General features: G+C 37.1%; 1 protein-coding gene across 1 annotated transcript; it reads right to left on the bottom strand.

Annotated features, from left to right (window-relative positions):
• Positions 1–314: 314 nt before the first annotated feature.
• LOC149815817 (serine/threonine-protein phosphatase PP2A-2 catalytic subunit-like) lies at positions 315–18,163 on the bottom strand. The gene is made up of 11 exons (XM_089988536.1): positions 17,984–18,163; positions 17,143–17,199; positions 16,656–16,739; positions 10,012–10,083; positions 9,372–9,443; positions 9,066–9,106; positions 4,627–4,693; positions 1,242–1,433; positions 1,073–1,162; positions 878–985; positions 315–754 (listed from the first exon to the last, which is right to left on the bottom strand). Exons 1-11 carry the CDS (start codon positions 18,074–18,076, stop codon positions 689–691), a joined length of 942 nt encoding a protein of 313 aa, XP_089844662.1. The 5' UTR covers positions 18,077–18,163; the 3' UTR covers positions 315–688.
• Between the last annotated feature and the right edge of the window lie 2,687 nt (positions 18,164–20,850).

Raw genomic sequence — 20,850 nt, 5'->3', positions numbered from 1 at the left:
CTGTTCCTGTCGATTCATTGTGGCGTAATAATTCACATTGGTTAAATTACTATTGCGTAAAATGCCTTAACAGCTGCCTTACTATTGCGTAAAATGCCATCAACCGTAAATTCACATTAGTTCCTGTTGATTCATTGTTGTGAAGAATCAGCTGCTACTAGCCACAGTCTGGTCAGTTTCATCATCAGTTTTTGATAAAAACATCTCCAACTCTTGGTGGTGATGTTCATTGATATCAAATAAGATTATGCTAATCACCTAGTACCATAGCAGGCTAAAAACACAACAACCAGAGCACTGAATCAATGATATACTTGAATAGGAAACGATATCTGGTAAGATAAAAAAAACGTGGCAAAGAAAAATAACACAAAAGATAACTTTCTCTCGAGACCTCAAAGAAACATCTTTTCCAGAAATGATACATGCCACAGCGACCCTCCCTTCACCCTATAAACCATCCTGCTCGAGAGAAGAGGATCTACATGGTTCCAAACCTCAAACAAGAAGGGGCCTTCTTCCTCGCCAACTCAATTTTATACACATTCTCTGTGATCCCACAAGGAATAAGCCTGAGAAAATAAATTATAACCCAATATAAATCCTTGATTTACCGTGTCCCCTTCCTCAACCAGCCACTAGTATCACCTTGCTGCCACAGAAGATCAACGATAAGCAGGCAGCTTCCTCATAAAAAGTAATCTGGTGTTCTTCGAGTCACATCTGGCTCACCCCGCCGTGGAGCTGGTTCAAACTGTAGCAACAGGTAACATTTAAAAAATGGTCAAGTGCAAGCACACAAGATATGTGTAACATAACACGCAAGCATGCAGACACACCCAGACATATGCACAAGACGTGCACACAAGCAATATACCTGAATAAATGTATGACCTTTACAATCATCAACTTCCAAGATTGATGCCATATTTCCACATCGGTAACAATAATTGGGTGCACTAAAAATTGTAACCACTTTTTGCTCCTGAAGAAAGGAAAAAGGGTTTATAAACCACCCACAAAATCTAGAGAATATATAAAAGCTAGCAGAGAGAGAGAGAGGGAGAGTTACATGGCCCCAATTGTAACCTTCCATGACAAGTTGGTGAGCTCTAGCTATGAGCTTCAAATTGTTGGTATGGTTGAACTGCTCGGATATATCCTGTGCTCAAAACATAAATTAGGTTAGAAAACCAAACTAAAAGATGGAACATGTACAAGAGACTGCACATAGGTAATACCTGGCCAAAAGTGTATCCAGCTCCACGTGGTGATATACCCCACCCACATCGATCATCAGGATCAGACCACAAGAGATCACACATGGGCCCTTCATGAGGGACTTCTTGGACACGATCAAAATTTCGTATGTTATCCAGAGTCTCAATAGATGGTGAGAGGCCACCATGCAGGCAAAATATTTCAGACTCTACCTACAAAAGACAAAATTTAGGAGAAACTAATGTTAAAGAGGACATGCATACATCAAAATAATTAGAACATTTTCTAGCATTGACAAATCTCAATAATACTCATGAAATCATATCAAACAACAAATCATAATGTAAATAACCTAAGCATGCATGCAAAAATTCCTTTAAATGGCAATCGAGTAACCCCATAGTTACCAGAAGCATCTAGGTGCCCAGGGAAGCGTGTGATTTGAAAACGTGAAGTGCAGTGATTCCCAGAAAGTAGAGGAAGCACAGCATAAAACATGCTTCCCTCCTCGCTTTACAAATCAATTTCCCCTTGCTTCCCTGCTTCCACTCCCCACATCACATCTCATATCTAATTTGTATCCTGGTAACTATGAGTTGGAAACTAGTAAACTCCGAGTATCTGAATTTAAAGAGCTTCTCAAAACAATTGTTGATCCAGCAGGCAATTTTGAAAAAGGAACCAATGAACATTAGGCAATTAAAATTTCCTTGTCATTAATAAGATATTTTAGCTGACATTATCTATGAACAGGTTGAGGATTCTTCAAAGAAACACAAATAAAAGACATTCACACTAGAAATCAATGCAAAGTCTAACAAGATTGCAACAACAACTGTTTGAAACAGATATGGGGAGAATATGCTTGGACAAGAACTCTGTCTGCATGCTTTTCAACTGTCCATATGGCATCATCATCATGTTAGTAACCACAAGCAAGAAGATTTTAGAGCAAAGATCTTAGCAAGAAAATTTTCTCCAATTTTGTGCTATCATTGAATCATTAGGAAATGAAGAACAGAATAATGGAGCCTGGACACATGAAAAAACATATTTAAAAAAGACAAGATAAAGAACTGAAGTATCATCTGCATTTTCTGATCTAATATCTTCTTTATTCTCTTTCCCCCCTCCTTTTTCGTTTTATTCTTTGCAAGTAGAGCTGTCATTCATATGAGCCAGAACTTGGGCTTTTTCCTTCATCATTTTCTTGAACATATGTAACTATTGTACTAAGGTTCATGCCCTCATGTCCATAGCAAGCTTTATTTAAAAATAATAGGAAGATATCCTACAAAGCAGTTCTATGAAAACATCACAGCAAAATCTATAAAACTTGTAATACAATTGGTAGTACATGCCCATGTTTTGTTCTTTCCAAGAATTATGTTGCTTATTCACCAATAAACTATGCAAAGCATAACTCTTCATCATTTTAACTCACTGTTGCATCTGACCATGTAGATATTTGCAAATATTTATTTTTCTCTACTAATTTGAGTAAAGCATCTGCTACCACTTGGCCATCATCAGCTTCCTTACCATTTACCACTGAAGGATTTGATGGAAGTTATACATGGTTGTTCTGATCTATGCATTTCATAAATTTGTTACATTCTAACATTAACCCATCTTAGCTTGAAACCTACTCTTTCTAATTTACCAATTGATTGTTCATAAAACCAGATTTCCATAAAATCACTGCATGATGCCAATCACCAACAACCAAGGTGCATTGGCAGCATATCACAACTTGGTTTGAGAACTTGAATAATTTTTAAAGAGCACGTAAGCTAAGAAGCACAATACTGCTGATTCAAAATCAGTTCTTGGAAGGTGAACAAGAGAGATTTAATCAGAGGAAACATGGAGCTCATCAAGCAATACTAATATGACTGCATTAAATATCATCTTTAAAAGGACTTTACCTCTATAAAGGTAAATGAAAAATAAAGAATTAGAAAAGCAACCAAATGGATCAACTAGCAAAGCAAATGGCTCAACAAGACAGATTAAACAATAGCAGATGAGCGCAAGATCACATGCACATAAAGAAAAAAATAAATATAAAGTCACCACAAAGTAGGGATGCCAACAGATCGGATCCAAATCGACTAAATACATAGGAAAGTCGGATTTGGATCGGGACAGAACAGTCAAAATTCATAAAATGTCTATACTGGATTCAGTCCGTTTGCATCCCTACCACAAAGTCAGGCTGGAAAAATAATTTCTGTCATTTTGTGTCATGTCTAGTCTGCTTCTAAGAGTCAACTCAACCCAAAGCTATTAAATGTGCATTTCTTGGGTATGGGAAACTCAAAATGGGTGTACAGTATTTGAAAAGCTAAGCCCTAAAGCAGGGAGCCCTCTCAAATCAAGGGATTAGCCTAACTGAAGGGATAAATGTTTTCACTTGAGATCTGTAGAATGAGGTGATGCATAAGTTGCCCACACAAGGGCTCCACATATCTAGCTAGGTAAGTCGGCTTAAGGCATTCATGTTGCACGATGTCACAGGTTTGATACCTGAGGTGTGCATACCCTACGGCCAAAGGGGGTGGCCAAGAGGTTTTAATTGCATGAGGGTGCGCCATACGACAGAGCGTGAATCCCTCCTGGCCCCCACCACCTGAACCAGGGTTTCCCCACAATAAATATCAAAAAAAGAGGTGATATATAAGTTGGCCTTACATGTGATGTAATGAGTGCATGCCATTGCTCATTGTTGATTATGCAAACTCTGTCCTAAAAGCAGGCACTAAATGTATGTAACCTCATGCCCTCATTGTTTGTTACCATTTTGATTAAGAGTATAAACATGATCAAGAACCCATGACAAAAGTTTCCCCAAAAAAAATAGCAGCCCAACTTGCAGCTTCATTATGTTTTTCCACTTGCTGTTCTGTTATCCAGAATCTCTTTTTTTGTTACTATTTTAATGTTTAGAAATTGGATTAGCTTCTGTGGACTTTCAGGTTAAAGCAAACAAATTCCAATTAACTAGACTAAGTCAAAGATCGGCAACATATGAATAATATATAACATAAGAAACTCTTGAATAGGAATGACAAAGTGACTTGGGATGGACTTGAAGCATCAACATTTTATCTTAAAGAACCACAGAATGAGGTGATTCTCAAGTTAGCATTACATGTGATGCAATGAGTCCATGTCACGCATATTCTTATTATGCAAAACACTTTCCTAAAAGCAGGAAATGCAATCTAGACAGTCTTGCTCTAAAATGCTGAAATTTTTCTAAAGTAATTTAACCTATAAATGTCCTTGGCAGTGCAGCAATCATCACATATAACATAATCAGGAACAGGATGTAAACAATGCAATGAGGTAAACAGAAGCTTCATTAAGGTTGAGACTACTAGCAGCAACTTCCAATCTCACCAAAGCTGTCAGTGGAAAATAGTCAAAGAGGTCCGTGAAGATCTTCCAGACGGTTGCATTTCCATACCTGTTAATAAAAAGTTAACCAGAAAGTAAACATAAGCATTTTACACAAGCTTCCAATAAATATAGTTACAGTAAACTGAATTCAAACACATGGTAACAATCAGTGTGATAAATATCATTGGTATTTTAGAAATTACTGCAAAAACATGCATCATTTTAGTCACCTTCTTGGACGGTCAAAATGTTCTGAGAGTTTTGAAATTCTGCATGATATTATCATATGGAAAAAATATCATGATATTTATATTGAATAATATCATCAAAATAACTGATTTTGTGCATATTATTCAATGTTTTGTTCTTTTTACTTATTTTTTTGTATTCTTAATATGTCAAGATATTTGCACAGATGGCAAGTTGCCAACTTGCCACCTGAAAACATTGATCACTATGTAACAATAGAATGTCACATATAGCATCACAGTAATATTTTTCAAAATACAATGCTGTAAGAAAACAAGAAGCAAAACCTCTCGTGAAGTGCATCATTATATCAATCGCTTGACAGAAACATAAGGAAATGGAAAAAGGTGCAATTGCATATACCATATAAAAGAGAAAACAGCCTAATGATTGAACTATTAAATCATGTCAATCCACCAATACTGAGCCACCAACTTAACTACTAAGCAGGAATCCTTTATGAAAAGCAATTTCACTTTCTTGAAGAAAGTATTTCAAATTTGAAATATCTATAAGGACAGGCAACAAGCAATCACCTTCTGATTAGGATGTAAAAGGCACATTTAGCACGAAGGAAAAGTTCCAGCAACTCACGAAGATTAGTTCATCCACTCACATGTTCATTCTTGAACTTTATCACAGTTCTGCAGGCACTGTCACTCTATCATTCTTGCATATAGTTCCATATTAAATGTTAAATCACCATGATCAATGTTGCAAAAGAAACTTATCCTCCCTTTGTTTCATGTTGACACAATTGCAATAAGGACAAGGATACAGAAGAATACGAGATAGAAAGGATAGCCAGTCAAAGCCATCTTGGACATGGTTAGCATCTGACCTAATCATCCTAACCAAGGTTGCCAAAGAGGGAAGCTGAATTGAGAAATGATATAGGAAAAGGAATTGAAAAAAGCGCTTTTTCAGATCCATATAGAGCAAGAAGCAAGAGCTGAATCAGAAATGTTTAAAACATGAATTAGGAACTAGGCTTGAAGGCAAGGTATAGATCAGTTAGACCCAAAAGACAAGTCAGTTCTCGTCAGTCATCACTCACATGATAGCAAAGCACCAACTCCTAAATCGAATATTGAAGGAGTTTATAATTGAAAAACAAGTTCATTCTGATATCATATAATAGTACTATTAAATCCATGATCAACTAATTAAACTTGGTCTTTAAAAACATGATTATATTTTTTAAAATAAATTCTTTAATTACATAACTATAGAATCGGTTAATTATGCATACTAGATATAAACAGGAAATCAAAATGAGCATCTTAAATTCTAAAAAAATCATTACCCACTAATGTACAATAACAAATGAACAAAAACTAATAAATAAACCTTAGCATAACCTCTCAATTTTTTTCACTTACTCAAAAGTTTTTTAACTTCTAATAAAAAATAATTGAGTTTGTCCTTAGAACGAGCAGCAAATCTTTGCCTTAACCTAATGTTTTAAACAAAGTACCGAAAGGTCTTTGTTTAAAAAAAAAACATTTTTGGTGCAAAAAATTAATAAGTTATCAAGTTTATTCCTCAACTCAATTAAAATCAATTAACTGTAGTTCCCTTACAATAAGAACAGAATGCAATTCCTTAATTGTACGAAAATTTGCCCATGTTTAAAAATTTTACGTACTTGAAAACGTGTTTCCAACAAAGTGAGAAAATAGTTTCCAAAGTGCCCATTTCTAACTTCTGCATAGATTTCATGGCCACCTATTCTTTGGACGGAATGGACCTGACTGAATAAGGGGGGAAACTTAGATATAATAGCCATACTAATTTGTGTTTTCAATTAGGATAAGGAAATAGCAAACAGGGGTTATTACCCTATCCTATTAATAACAATCCCAAGCTTGGATAAAAAAGGAGGTTGGTGTGAATGGCAATCAATCATGAAACTTTAACCACATCTTATAAAAATGAGTCATAAAACAAACTCTACTTATGTGAGAGTGTTTCTCCCAAGCAAACACACTACACAAAACTTGGTCACAATAAGAAGCAAGGAAGGGTGCGAGGCATTCACGACAAGTGATGCACTTAAAATGGAACCCGTTCGTAGTGAGAATTAGACAGGTGCAAGGAGTTCACAACACTTTAAGAGAGGAACTGATCGTAGTGGCACAGGTGCAAGGCAATACTGTGAAGCAAAACATTACAATGGACCAGTTTATTGTGCCTAGTAAGCAAGGTTCTCATATCCATATGTGTATGCAAAAGAAGCCTGATCACAGCCAAGTATATTTTTGGGTGCAGGCTTGCACGTCCTTGCATAAAGGGAGGGGTAAGGAGTCATTATGGAAGAGGAATGAAGATAAGGTGCAGTCAAAGATTCAAGCATGGACTGCGTGATATCTATCCCTTGCAGACAAAGATTACTTTAACTCATAGTTACAGATATCGCTGATATTTTGAAAATATCGTGATATTAAAGTTGTAAAATGGGAAAACTATATTAAAGGTAAAATATCGCAATATTTTCAAAATATCGCAATTTATATATATCGTGATATTATAGCTATCACAGCCCAGCAACAGTTGTTTTTTTAAACTGTTAGTGTGTAAGTGTATTTGAGGAATTTTTGAAAAAAAAAGGGATACTTATGTCCTTACTGTTTTTTTTAATAGGTTAATTTTTGTATAAAATGTGTACTTTTTTGTTTAGGGTTACAGGCCACCTTTTAAAAGTTAAAACTTAAGAAACATAAGGGGTTGACCCCTGATATTCTCGAGTTCTCCAGGCTGTGTCAACAGGGAAAGAAAGAAAGATGAAGAAAAGGAAGGAAGGAAGGAAAAAAGGAAAGAAGAAAGAAAGAGGAAGGGAAGAAAGAAAGAGGAAGGGAAGAAAGAAAAAAAGGAAAGGGGGGCGTGACTTGGTGGCTGCCGTGGGACAAAGGAAGAAAGAAGGAAGGAAAGAAAGGGGAAGGGAAGGAAGGAAGGAAAGAAAGAGGAAGGGAAAGGAAAAGGGGGCTGTCATTTTATTTTTTCCTGTTTTTTTCTTCAAATTTTTCATTTTATTTTTTAGATCCCAAGATTTTCCCGAGATTGATTGGAAAACCTATAATGTCCCGATATTACACCTCACCGAGATATAGCCGATACAGATATTTGTAAGTATGCTTTAACTAAACATGTGATTGCCTTAGGTGTTCACATTATATGCAGTGTCACTGCATGGTGGGCATGCAGCAATGAGCGACCTGACCTGCTTGACAGCCACCCATCATGGTATTTCTCGAGATGGGTGTGGTGTCCATCTCAACAAAAATATCACCTTGACGGTTTGTCTGGTTCAGGAGAAATAGCAAACTATCAACGATAAGTCTTCTGCTCCTATTTTGATTTATCATAATTCATCATACTATTTCAACAGGATGCTGGAATGTGCCACTATGAAATGGCCAAATGTTGATTTATCATGGATTGGCCTTAGTAAATTGATGAGTCTATGTATTTCAACCTGAAATGTACTATGGACTGGCTACTTGCTGTATTTGGGTGACACCTTATAATCTTACACAATAAAATCTTCATTTACTCTCAAAAGAAAACATGAAGAGCACACAGTGAATAGATACAATCAAGAGGAAAATAAATATGATGTGTCTACAAGAACAATGTTTTGGAGTATGATGAGACATAACAAAAATCAAACTAGACTTATCCTTGTGCTATGGAAACTTATACAGATGGATTTCACGAATAATTCTTTGGATAGAGACTTCTAAGAATGTATATGACACAATCTCTACAATTTGAGGGAGACTGAAAGTTGAATGATCCACAGATCAAATTATGTGACAAACAGTTTAATACAAACCCCAAGAAAAAGATTCAACAGCATTTTACCAAAGTGATGAAATGCTGTAAATTTAAGATGAATGTCTGGTCATTCATACATTTTAGATGGAAAACCAAGTAAAAATAATCTAATTATTGGGAATTGAGGTGGAGAGAAAAAACGGTCAATGAATTTGGGTAGCATAACTATGTGGTCAGCGGACAGCCTCAAAAGGACCAACATATTAGTAAGGAAGGAAATGGTAAAATTAAATTAGCAACTCAAGAGGCACAAAAGAATCATTCGGGTGAGATAGTATATGAATCCAAAACAGAGCCCACAACCACAAGGCACAGATAGTTGACAGGATACTTCTGAAAAGACCAGAGCTTACTTCCGCAAGCATTCATCGTAAAACCCATACACTTGAGTTATCTGCAAAAATAATGAAAACAAAAATGAGTGCAGAATCCCGCCTAGAATTATGCAAAGCAGCAATATACCTACTAAACATGATAAGACTATACAGTACAAGCTAGTACCCAGAAACAAGGAAACCATAACCAAGCTCTCTTCTATTTCGCTAACCAAGCCGGATTGGAGACTATTCATACAAATCACGTTCTCCACCAACAACTACATTAACTCAAGATGATATAGAAGTTGCTGACATTCATGGAACACTTTTTAAAATGCATACCTGGCGACTCTCATGATTTCCCCTAAGTATGGTAATTCGTTGTGGATAGCGAACCTTAAGGGCAACCAAGAGCTGCAAAAAAGTTAGAAGCTAACCATTACTAAGGCACCACCAAGACATTCCAAAGAAATAACCAGATTTTAGAGTGCTAACTAAACTCACTCATTTTCTGCCTGGTCATACAGAGTTATAGCACAAAGCCCAGAAAAGCCCTATGACCTACAACTTTGCTATGATGCCCATAACTAACTTCTAAGAAGTGGGAGAGTGACGTAGGATGCAACAAAGAGTACCTCCAACAGTGACATGCTATCAATATCATGAAACATAAACTGACAGATTGTAATTTACAAGCATCTCAAAATCAGAGAAGGAGAAAAAAAAGTAATCATGCTCAAAATAAAGGGATGGGATAGTCTGATAGAGGATACAAAGCATGTGTATCTTATGCAACCTTGGTTATGCGAGACTGTTTGCATAAAATACTTGAAACAATTGAAACCTATACATCCACACAAAAGTGCAGCCACTTGCATATGTCAGGCACATACTTTCACATTTTTGTGCACCGAGTAGGTAAGATGAACAAAGAAGATATCTTCCACCCAAGACAGTAAGCATGCAGTAACATATTACTTACAGTTACAGTTTCAACAGAGTAGTATCCACGATCCACATAGTCACCCATGAACAAGTAATTGGTATCTGGACACTACAAAGAAAAAATAACAAGAATAACTCAGATAATTTCATATGAGCAACATTCAGAAGGAACAGTACATTTGCAACATAATCCAAGAGACATAAATATTGTGATGCTATAAATAGCAGGAATTAAATAAACAACAAAAACACAAGTACAAACTAAATAAAGTGAAGGAGAAAAGTGCATGACACACTACAAAACATCAAAATGTATGACCAATTTACCAAAGGTGAACCAGGAAACCACATAGATGTGGAAGGGCAGCAGACTGCCTGCAGTCACCTGTAACATATCCTTATGTAAAACTCATAATGCTACAAATACAAAGCACACACCATGTGTGGTGCCCAAGAAGCTATATCGTATTAAGTTGTAAATGTGTGTATATATATATATATATATGTTTTTTTTATAATGTTGTAATAGATAATACCCTCTAGGAGTATTTTCGTTATTTCACAACATTGTAATAGGCTGTGCCCATTAGGGGCACTTTAGTCTTTATTTCTTTTTTTTTCTTTTTTGTCCTTTTGACTTGAACTAAGGGCATTACTGTCCTTAACTTTTAGAGCTGTTGGGGGTGGTCCGAATGGCTCTAATGCTCTCTATCGTCTATATAACAGGGGCAATCACCCGCTCTTGTACCGAATGCTTCTCTTAAGCACTCATGCTCAATAATATGTATATTTTTATATTCTTGTATTCTTTTTTTTAAATTCCTTAATGTCTTGTATGCACTTAGTGCTTGTGTAGGGCCTTAGTGCTGTTGAATTGTCCCTTAGTTGCACTTGTGTATGTGCAAGTGCACTTTGTGTTTATGATCATGTAAGCCCTTAGAGGCCTTTGTTTTGTATTTTCGCATATTTCATTACATGGTATCAAAGCAATCTCATAAATTACAACCCCTTAGAATTCACTCACACAACCTAGAATGGGTTTAAGCACAAAGAACTAAATCACAATCTTTAAAGCATATATGTATTATCAATGAAATGCATGAAATTTTATTGATAAACATTTTTCCATACAAGAAAAAGCAAGTAGTAAAAGTTTAAAAAATTCATGAAGAGATTTTTTTTAAATCTCATATAACAAAAGAAATGATATTTGTAAATCTCAACGCAAATTTGCAAAAAATATGAAGTGATTTAAAATCCCATAAATATCAAGAAGTGATATTTTGCAAACCTCAACAATAGTTTGACCACCACAAGCAATCACCTCATTAAACCTCCAAACCTCAAAATTCAATTGTATCAGCTACTAGAATAAGAACACAATACAAATGTTAGCCATTACCAAACCAGTGATCATGCACCAACAAACTGGTAATGAAAACTGAACACAAATGTCAGCAATAATCATTGTCGTGACCATGCGCAGGCAATAGAGGCTCCCTGACAATACAAGTTATAACCACAAGAGGTGCACATATCTCACCTCACAAATGATTGTCAAACTGTCAATAACATCAATGGATGCATATTACTTACCACATTAAAAAACATCTCTTGTCTACATAAAATAACACTTAAATAAGAGGCATAATAGGAGAACATACAAGGTAAGATAGCTTGTAATGAAAACAAAATAAGGTCACCCAGAGGGCCAGAAGAATAGGGAAAGACCTATAAATCAAGGCAGAGATATTAAAATTTTGAAACACTATGGTTTCAAAAAATATATAGTCATCACATATAAACATAATTATAAGCATCTATAATAACAATGTCCAAATATACAAATGAGTGATACAATACTCACGGCACTAGAGATCAAACAACCATATGTTAGAGCCAAACTATAAATTGACAATCTAATCTGACAAAACCAAGGTGCACACAACTCACCCCAACAAAAAACTCTAGTTCAACAAAAGCAACATTGATCCAGAGGCCAATCAACTATCAATCAAATCCAAGAATAGTGTCAACACGACACTCATAAACTTTGATAATTACATACTGATAAGATGACTTGAAGTGCACACATAATTCACCTCAATGGCTAACTCGGAATACCAACAATAATGAGTCCAGTGGTCAATCAACCATCAATCAGACCCAAGACATGTGATAACACGTCACTCATAATCCTTGAGAATCTAAACTGATAAGATCACATGAGGCGCACGCATAACTCACCTCAACGGCTAACCCTAACCCGATAACAACAAGGCCAAAAAGAAATGATACATCATACAAAATTTTGTGATGGACAAAACAAATGTCATAAAAAGGTGATACAAGCACATGAAAATCAATTTCCAAATATGGGGGTTCATATATAAGAACAGATTTGAAAAAACAAAGTTTCAAATCAAATCCAATAATGGTAGATGAAAAACTTAGAATGAATAGGCCTTTAATCACGAACAAAGCCCACCAAATAGATACAAAAGTAAACAAACATTAAAAAGGAATCCATTATGGGATTCACTCACAAACCCACAAAGGGAATACACACAAGAAGACACAAAATAATATTTCATTTAATATCACAAGTGTGAAAAAGAAACTTAACACAATATTTCATCTAAATGTTGATTTTATAAAAATTTATATTTGAGGTATGCTCCTCTTATCTTGCTTGAATCGTTACTAATGTTTCTAAAAATCTTAAAATTATTGCTACATTGCTTAAAAAATATCTACTTGAGTGTTATTCAAAATATACATATTAATTTTGAAACTATATAACTATTTGGTTAGGATATCTTCTTTTGTATAGTTGAAACCTTTGTTTTGTTCGCTTTGCAAGTTCTTCAAGATACGATGGATTGAGAAAGGAATGTCTTTAATGCATCATATCATGAAGATGCACATAGTCGATGAAGGCATTTGGGAATGATCACCAATAAAGACATTTAAGGATTTGTATTTGCAAAATTCTTTGATGTGTCATAAAGATGGAGATTTTCAATGAAGACACTTGAAGACTTGGATCTTTCCCATTCATTCTCTTTTGTATTTCCAAACTTACACCATAATTTGAGTGGGAGTGTTTAAGTTATATATATATATATGTGTGTGTGTGTGTGTGTGTGTGTGTGTGTGTGTGTTTTATTTATAATGTTGTAATAGATAATACCCTCTAGGGGTATTTTCATTATTTCACAACATTATAATAGGTTGTGCCCATTAGGGGCACTTTAGTCTTTATTTCTTTTTTGTCAAATTTGACTTGAGCTAAGGGCATTACTCTCCTTAGCTCTTAGAGTCATTGGGGGTAGTCCCAATGGCTCTAATGCTCTCCATTGTCTATATAATGGGGGTGATCCCCCCCACTTGTACCCAATGCTTCTATTAAGCATTCATGCTCATAATACGTATCTTTTTATATTCTTGCATTCTTCCTTTTAATTCCTTAATGTCTTGTATGCACTTAGTGCTTGTGTAGTGTCTTAGTGCTCTTGTATTGTCCCTTAGTTGGACTTGTGTATGTGCATGTGCACTTTGTGTTTATGATCATGTAAGACCTTAGAGGCCTTTGTTTTGTATTTCTGCATATTTCAATACATTTTGTATAGCCAGCGCTTCAACTAAAACTCATAATGCCCACAAGGGCTCCACTCATCTGGCTAGAGGTGGCTCGTGAAGAAGTTGAAGGGCAGTCATGAGTTCAAAAACCAAGGTGTGTGTCCTTCACCACAAGGCCAAAGCTGGGTGTCCTCCCTGGTGGGCAAGGGGGGCTGGGGTTTTACGGCAACAGACGTGGCGAACAAGGAATGGGTCAATGATTGAACTTTCTGGTGAACACAAAATTGGCGATTTTCTCCCCCCTATCCAAGAAAAACTAAAGCTCATAATCAAACTAAAACAGATATATACAATTCAATCACAGCAGAATCAACTTGTTGGCTATGCTACAATTCACCCAAAAAGGGATCAATCCTTTTAATACAACTCAGGGAAAAAAGAAGGCTTCATTTTTATACAATGGTACAGGAAGTAACCAGTGATGCATATGGAAAACTGCTGCTTATTTGGTTTTTTCCATATTCTAGCTGAAATACTTGATCCTATTGATTTTATGTAGATATGCAGCTGGTGAAGAGACTATTTTCAACAAGATAACATCTTTTTTCTTCATAACATCAAGTGCACATCAGTAGATAGACTGAGGCCAACTCAAAGATCATTGTCATAAGGACCTGGATCTGGAACAGTCCAAGAACAGTCCTAATTGATCAGAATAAGATCTGCAACCATCTACATCTCATACAAGCAGTGTTATTAAAAATGCGCCTTGAGCCGCAAAAGAAGATGAAGAAGAATAACACATACTCATATTTTAGTTTGTTTTATAGGACATTATATTTTTCAATTATATAATTAGTTTTTCAGTTATGTAATCAGTTTCTTAGTTACTTTTATATGTTAATCTCATATTTTTTAGTACTTATTTGAGATTTTCTATTTCTTATTGGTTGCTACTTCATTTATAATTTTTTTAAAGTTTTCAAAAAAAAAATTGAGGCTTACACTTTACGCCTCGAGGCTTATGCCTCGCCTCAGTTTTTGGTGGAGCGCCTTGCTATGCCTCAATGCATTTCACAACACTGTTTTCCACCAATTCCACCATTCATGTGCAACAAGCATATAAATAATTGCCCAAGGAACCAAATTTGGATATCTAGGAACTTGAACAGTTAACTCTTTCTTGTTCAGTGTTCACAAATGTCTTCAACAAATTTAACAGAAATCAATGGTCAAAAGGGAGAATTCCTTTTTTGCACTACATACAAAGAATGTTACCAACATCTTCAAGATTAAGTCAAGGCGATGAGCCACAAGAAGATCAAAATGACATTGTTGATTGGCTTATCAGCTTCTCACAACTAGATAATCTAGGAGTACTAGCAACATCCTTCGAGATTAAGTTGACGCAATGAGCTATGAGGAGTCAAAAATGACATTGTTTGTAGAGTTATTAGCTTCCCACAACCACATAACTAAACTCATTGTTATTGACGATATAGGCTCCTCGCCAACTTTTGAACAGGATCAACAATGTGTCATTTGATGATTCTTTACCCAAAAGCGGTGACTTTTTCTAGAGAGAAAAGAAAATGTAATTGACAGGAAGAAAAATATAATGGTAACAAGATGACACCATATAAACAAGAAAGACAACGGAAAAGGGCACAGAACTAAATGATAAAATTAGAACATCAACCCAAAAAAAACTAATCCACGAAATATCCTCTCCTGGTGAGAGATTGCTAGTGCATACAAGCATAGTTTGCTTATTTCTGAGATAGATAACAGAAAAGACATCTCTTGTTGAAAATTCAAGAATTCCACTTATACTTTGCGGCATGAATCACTACAGAAAATGTGCAAAATCGTGCAGAGTTTATCTGAGAGAAGCCAGCAGCAGGGTTTAGACCGACCTAAAACTAGTAGGGTCAAAAAACACATTTATTTCCTCTATGTTTGATTAAATGCATGTGATGGAAGTAAACCACATTATTTATACGTATATGGGTTGCTAGGAAGATTGAAGAACTATGCCACCTGCGTACGGGTACGGGTCTGGGTACGACACAGCACCTTCAAAAAATGAGGGTACGGGGGCACGGCTATATATATATAGAGAGAGAGAGGACTTCTTCTTCTTCTTCTTCTTCTTCTTCTTCTTCTTCTTCTTCCCTGCCTTTAACCGACATAAAAAAAAGTTTGGGTCAGGGTTGGACCCAACCCGAAGCAGTGTGAGACCCGATCCACGGCGTACCCGCACTGCGTCCAGTACCCGCCACCCGTGTCGACACGGGTATGCCCACCAAACCGGCGTGCCCCGGTTACATATCTGGAGAAGAAAACCCTCTTCATTTTGCCTCTCACACCTTAAATGGGAGTAAGGTGATAGAAATGACAAGACAAATCCACAAAGCATGTCAACAATTAAAAAGGAACCATGGCGCGTGAATAGATCTGGGATATAGGTGTCATCAATGTAACTTCAACTGGTCTAACCTTCAGAGTAACCATTTCCTTGTCCTTCATTGTTGTTGAAACTATGTTATAATTCCTTCACCAAAAAAAAACATAGCAATGAAGCATCTCAAATCAAGCTACATAATTTTTAAATCTCAGAATATATCAGGAAGACAAAGAGGAAGCCACAAAAGGAACAAGCGGTTAACAATCAAGCCACAGCTGTAACCACTAAGAACAAGTTGCTCAAGCAAAATTACATGAGGCAGGAGCATCGGTTACAGATTAATGTTGAGAGTTGCATTCTATAAGTACATATGTTCAATTCAGAGAATGTTGGGGTGCCTTATCCCTGGCAAGTGTCGACCAGTTTATGTCTAAACTCAAAAAGGAACAGACTTTTTAAGTGATAAAAATGGGAAGAAATAGGGTGCAGAGACAAATTCATGGGACAAATAATAATGATAACCACAGGGAAAAGAAAGCTCAGACTCAATTAAATGATGCACAATTAAAGTCACAAACTTGTCAACTACAAACAAACATTACCACTAATCCATTTATTTTGTGTTCTTCATTTTAATCTTTTTTTATCGATTTTTAAAGCACAAAATAACAATTCTATGATGATATGAGTACCTTTCCCCCAATGCGGAAAAGCTCTGCAAGATCATGAAATTGTCCATGAATATCACCACAAATTGTCACAGGGCTTTTCACAGGCTGCACATAGGAAGGAAAACTTTCAAAATAATGAAAAGAAAGAGCACTGCTGAAAGAATTATTGTAACTTGTAAATTGTAAGGCATGGGCAACAAGAGTAACATTCATATAAACAGAAAAAATAACAACTGAAAGAAAATGCTAGCAATTACAGGAAAGTGGTGCATATGTAGATATGAACGCATAGCAACTATGAAATTTCACAATATTGTGAAACTAGATCTGCAATAAAAGATGACCCAGTATACGAGAAAAACACATAAAATCTAAGGTAATTGTTTTATCAATCATGATATGAAAGTTCAGCTGCTCTCGATATATGTTGAGTCACTGTACAAACCTTAGGCAAACAACAGGCATAGAATGAAAAAGTTAACTTCAACAAAGAAAATCACATTCTCACCTGGACATTGCTTTCTTCCATCAAAATCTCCTTAGCTTTGTCACATAACGCTCTTACCTGCATTCCAAAGATAAAGGTAAATAGCCAAATAACTGCAATTACAAATACGAACATAAACGATATCAAGAACAATCACGTGTTTTCTTAGAATTCAAATCCATCAAAATTTACCCAAAAAACATGTGGAAGAAAAGCAAACGATTTTGTTCATAACAAACAAATGTCTGCAACACAGAACTAGCATTATACGGCATGAGTAAAGTAGGAAACAGCTCAAGAAAGCGTTCACTAATAGGAGAACAACCCACCACCCCCTTAAACCAAAAACGTTTCTTTTTCCCTTTCCCGGAAAACGAAGATCGTGGATCGTCTTCGTCGTCATCATCATCATCATCGACAACAACGGAATAAAAAACGGGAAAAGCTCTACATGCGATTCAAAATCAGAACGACTAACATCCGAATCAGTCAACAACCCCGCAAACACAAATGTACCAAAACGCAAACACCGATCGTCACCCCCACCGTAGATCAATGCTAAAACAAACATGTAGAGAGAAAAATATAGACGAAGAGGTGAATCCGGACGACGCGAAAAAAAATAAAAAAACAAGAAAAATTCCCTCAAAAACCACACGCATAACCAGATCGCGAAAGAGATAATGCTGGCGGATCTTAGAGAAGCCCGAACCCAACCGATCGAGCACATAACTTGCGGAAAAAGCAAGAGATCTCCGTCCCTTACACATCAAATTATTTTTACATGAGTTGGGGTTCCGTCAGCCGCAAGAGAAAATGAAAGAGCAAGAGGGGAAAAGAAAGAGGGTAGAGGAGGGCAAACCTCTTGCTCAGAGAGGGGCTTGCACTGCATAAGCTGCGCGATCTGAGAGTCGAGATTCCCATGAGAGTTGGAGCAGACGAGATCGACGGTCATCCTTCCTCCGTTTCTTCCCTTCTCTCTCTCTCTCTCTCTCTCTCTCTCTCTCTCTAGGGAAGAGGTGGGAGAAGCAGCAGAGTCACTATACGCGCGCGCACGAGGATGCGTATTTGTGATGTAAAAGAGGGCGAGAGGAGAGAGAGAGAGAGAGAGAGAAGCTGAGCCGAGCAAAGCAAACCCATGGTTTTATTTGTTGGCCCAATCAGATTTCTCCTGTCTCTCTCTCTCTGTACTTTTGTTCTTTGCTATTTTTAATTATAAATGTTTTTTGTTTGAAAATAATTATTTGTTGCAATTATTGAGCTGCCGGTCGGCTTCCCACTCCATTTTCCTTCATTTTATTGATTATTTTAAATGATCAATTTTTATGATGATTGATTGCAAAATAATGTGTGCACACGCGTCGTGTCGTGCACCTATGTTTTGAACTTTGTACTCCACTCTCTCTCAGCCTTTGACTGAAAAGGCTGTTTGTTAATACACACCCTGCTCTCTTTCATTTTTGTAGTTAGTTAATTGTCTTTATACTTGGTAGGCATACTTTTTTGATAATTCAACTACTTTATCAAAGTATTTAAAGGGAAAATTTACAAAAAGACTGCCAAACCTAACATTATTTGTGACGAATGCAAGTTTCATTATGTATTTTAATGTTTTTTTTTTAATTAAGGTTATTGTCATGGGCCTATTTCCTTTAATAAGACAATACAGCGCGATAGTCCTTTCTTACCGCTGTAAGCCTACTTGTCAGCTCCGCTCGCAGAAACTTGTAATCAGAGTGTAAGAGAGCAAGAGATAATAGAAGAAGAAGAATTGCAATCACAAAAAGCAATCACAATGAGGGTGAACAAAAGAAAACTTAATGCATTTAATTCACTCACAATTTTGCCCGAGGGTTATTACAGTTCAAGCATACATGTTGCCCCTTCGGGGTATTGATTCACCTGAACCGAACAACTTACATCAGATTCAACAAAAGCAAAACAGACTCTAAACGCAACTTTACAATGTAAGTCGCCAGGGAACATGATCTTTCCTTTAAATCATGTGTTGTCCTCGGTGCCATCTGCTTCATGGTAAGCCCTGACTTCAGTCAGGTAACAGTTGTTCATTCAAAATAGAGGCTCCCACGTTGGTTCTGTTGTTTCCTCCCACTACACCAGATATTTTTTCGCTTCGCCCAAGTAGTTGACCTTGTGACAAAGGATCTTACTGAGGTGCTTCTCGGCTTGTTATGCTGCCGGAGCCCTCAGCATAATGAAAGCACATTGTGGCACGCTGCGTTCTGGATCTCTATCATTTAAATAGAATTGTTTGAGGTTGCACACGTGGAACACCGGGTGTGCCTTGAAGTCTGGGGGCAACTCCAGCTTGTACGTCAGCTTGCCCACCTTCTTTGTGATGGTGAAGGGTCCTTCATACTTTTTGAGCAGTCCGCGGTGTCGCCCACGGAAGATGCCTGTGTGCCCTGGATATAACTTCATCAACACTTGATCTCCAACTTAAAACCCAACGGGTCGACGATGCTTATCCGCTCACTTCTTCATTCTCTTTACCGCATTGTGTAAGAATGCTTTCGCCAATGCATTTTGCTTGTGTCAATCGCGAACAAACTGATAGGCGAAAGAAGGCTTTCCCTTTTCTTGTGCCACAAGAGTATGTGAGGTCAGTGGTTGCTGCCCCGTAGCTATCTCAAATGAGTTATGGCCTGAAGACTCACTCATGTGCAGATTGTAACAAAATTGTGCTACGTCAAGAAGCTTCACCCAATTTTTCTGATTGACACTAATAAAGTGCCTAAGGTATTGCTCAAGTATCCTGTTGATGCGCTCTGTCTGCTCATCTGTCTACGGATGAAAGCTTGTTGAAAACAGCAAATCAAAGCCAAGTAGCCAAAATACTTTATGCTAGAACTTGCCTGTGAAGTGAGCATCACGATCACTCACAATGCTCTTTGGTATGCCTAGTGCTTCACCACATGCTTTACAAATAACTTTGCAGGGCACTCCTTCGAAGCTGAGATGAAGGTGGTATACTTTGAAAAATGATCCACCACAACCAGGATGGAACTCAGGCTCTCTACCTTTGGCAGACTAACAATGAAGTCCATGGAGATGTTATCCCAAGGACGTTCTGGAATTAGTAGAGGTTCAAGGAGACCAACAACCTTTTGATTTGTCCCCTTATCTTTCTAGCAGACAAGGCATGTCCGCGCATACCCCTCGACGTTGTCCCTCATCTGCGGCCAATAGTAACTGTGCTCAATGAGTGCTAAGGTTCGCTCCTCACCGGGATGGTCAGCCCATAGTGTATCATGGCACTTCTTAAGCAATTCACGGAGGAGGCTTCCCCACTGCGGCACAAAGATGCATCCACCTTTTGTCACGAGGATGTCATTTTGTAGCCAAAATCGATGAGTCTTCCCTGTCTATGCTAGAGAAACAAGGTGTTGTGTTGTTGGGTCCTGTTGCGTCCCTTCGCGAATGCGGGTCAACAATGTGCCCTCCAAATGCACTTCAGAAGGCTCCGCGCATGCAGCTGCCAGTTCAGACATGCAACTTAGAGCATCTGCCACAACATTAGTCTTTCCAACCTTGTACTCCAAGGCAAAGACGAACTCGGCTAAGAACATCTGTCATCGAGCTTATTTAGGCGTCAGCTTCTTCTATGTCTGGAAATAGCTTGTGGCCACATTGTCCGTCTTGACGATGAACTCAGCACCCAGAAGGTAGTGATGTCAAGTCCTGAAGTAATACACGATGGTGGTCATC

Source organism: Nuphar pumila, chromosome 15 (genome assembly GCF_984573655.1).
Source record: "Nuphar pumila chromosome 15, dmNupPumi1.hap1.1, whole genome shotgun sequence".
Classification (NCBI taxonomy): domain Eukaryota; kingdom Viridiplantae; phylum Streptophyta; class Magnoliopsida; order Nymphaeales; family Nymphaeaceae; genus Nuphar; species Nuphar pumila.
This window is presented reverse-complemented; position numbering and strand designations above follow the sequence as displayed.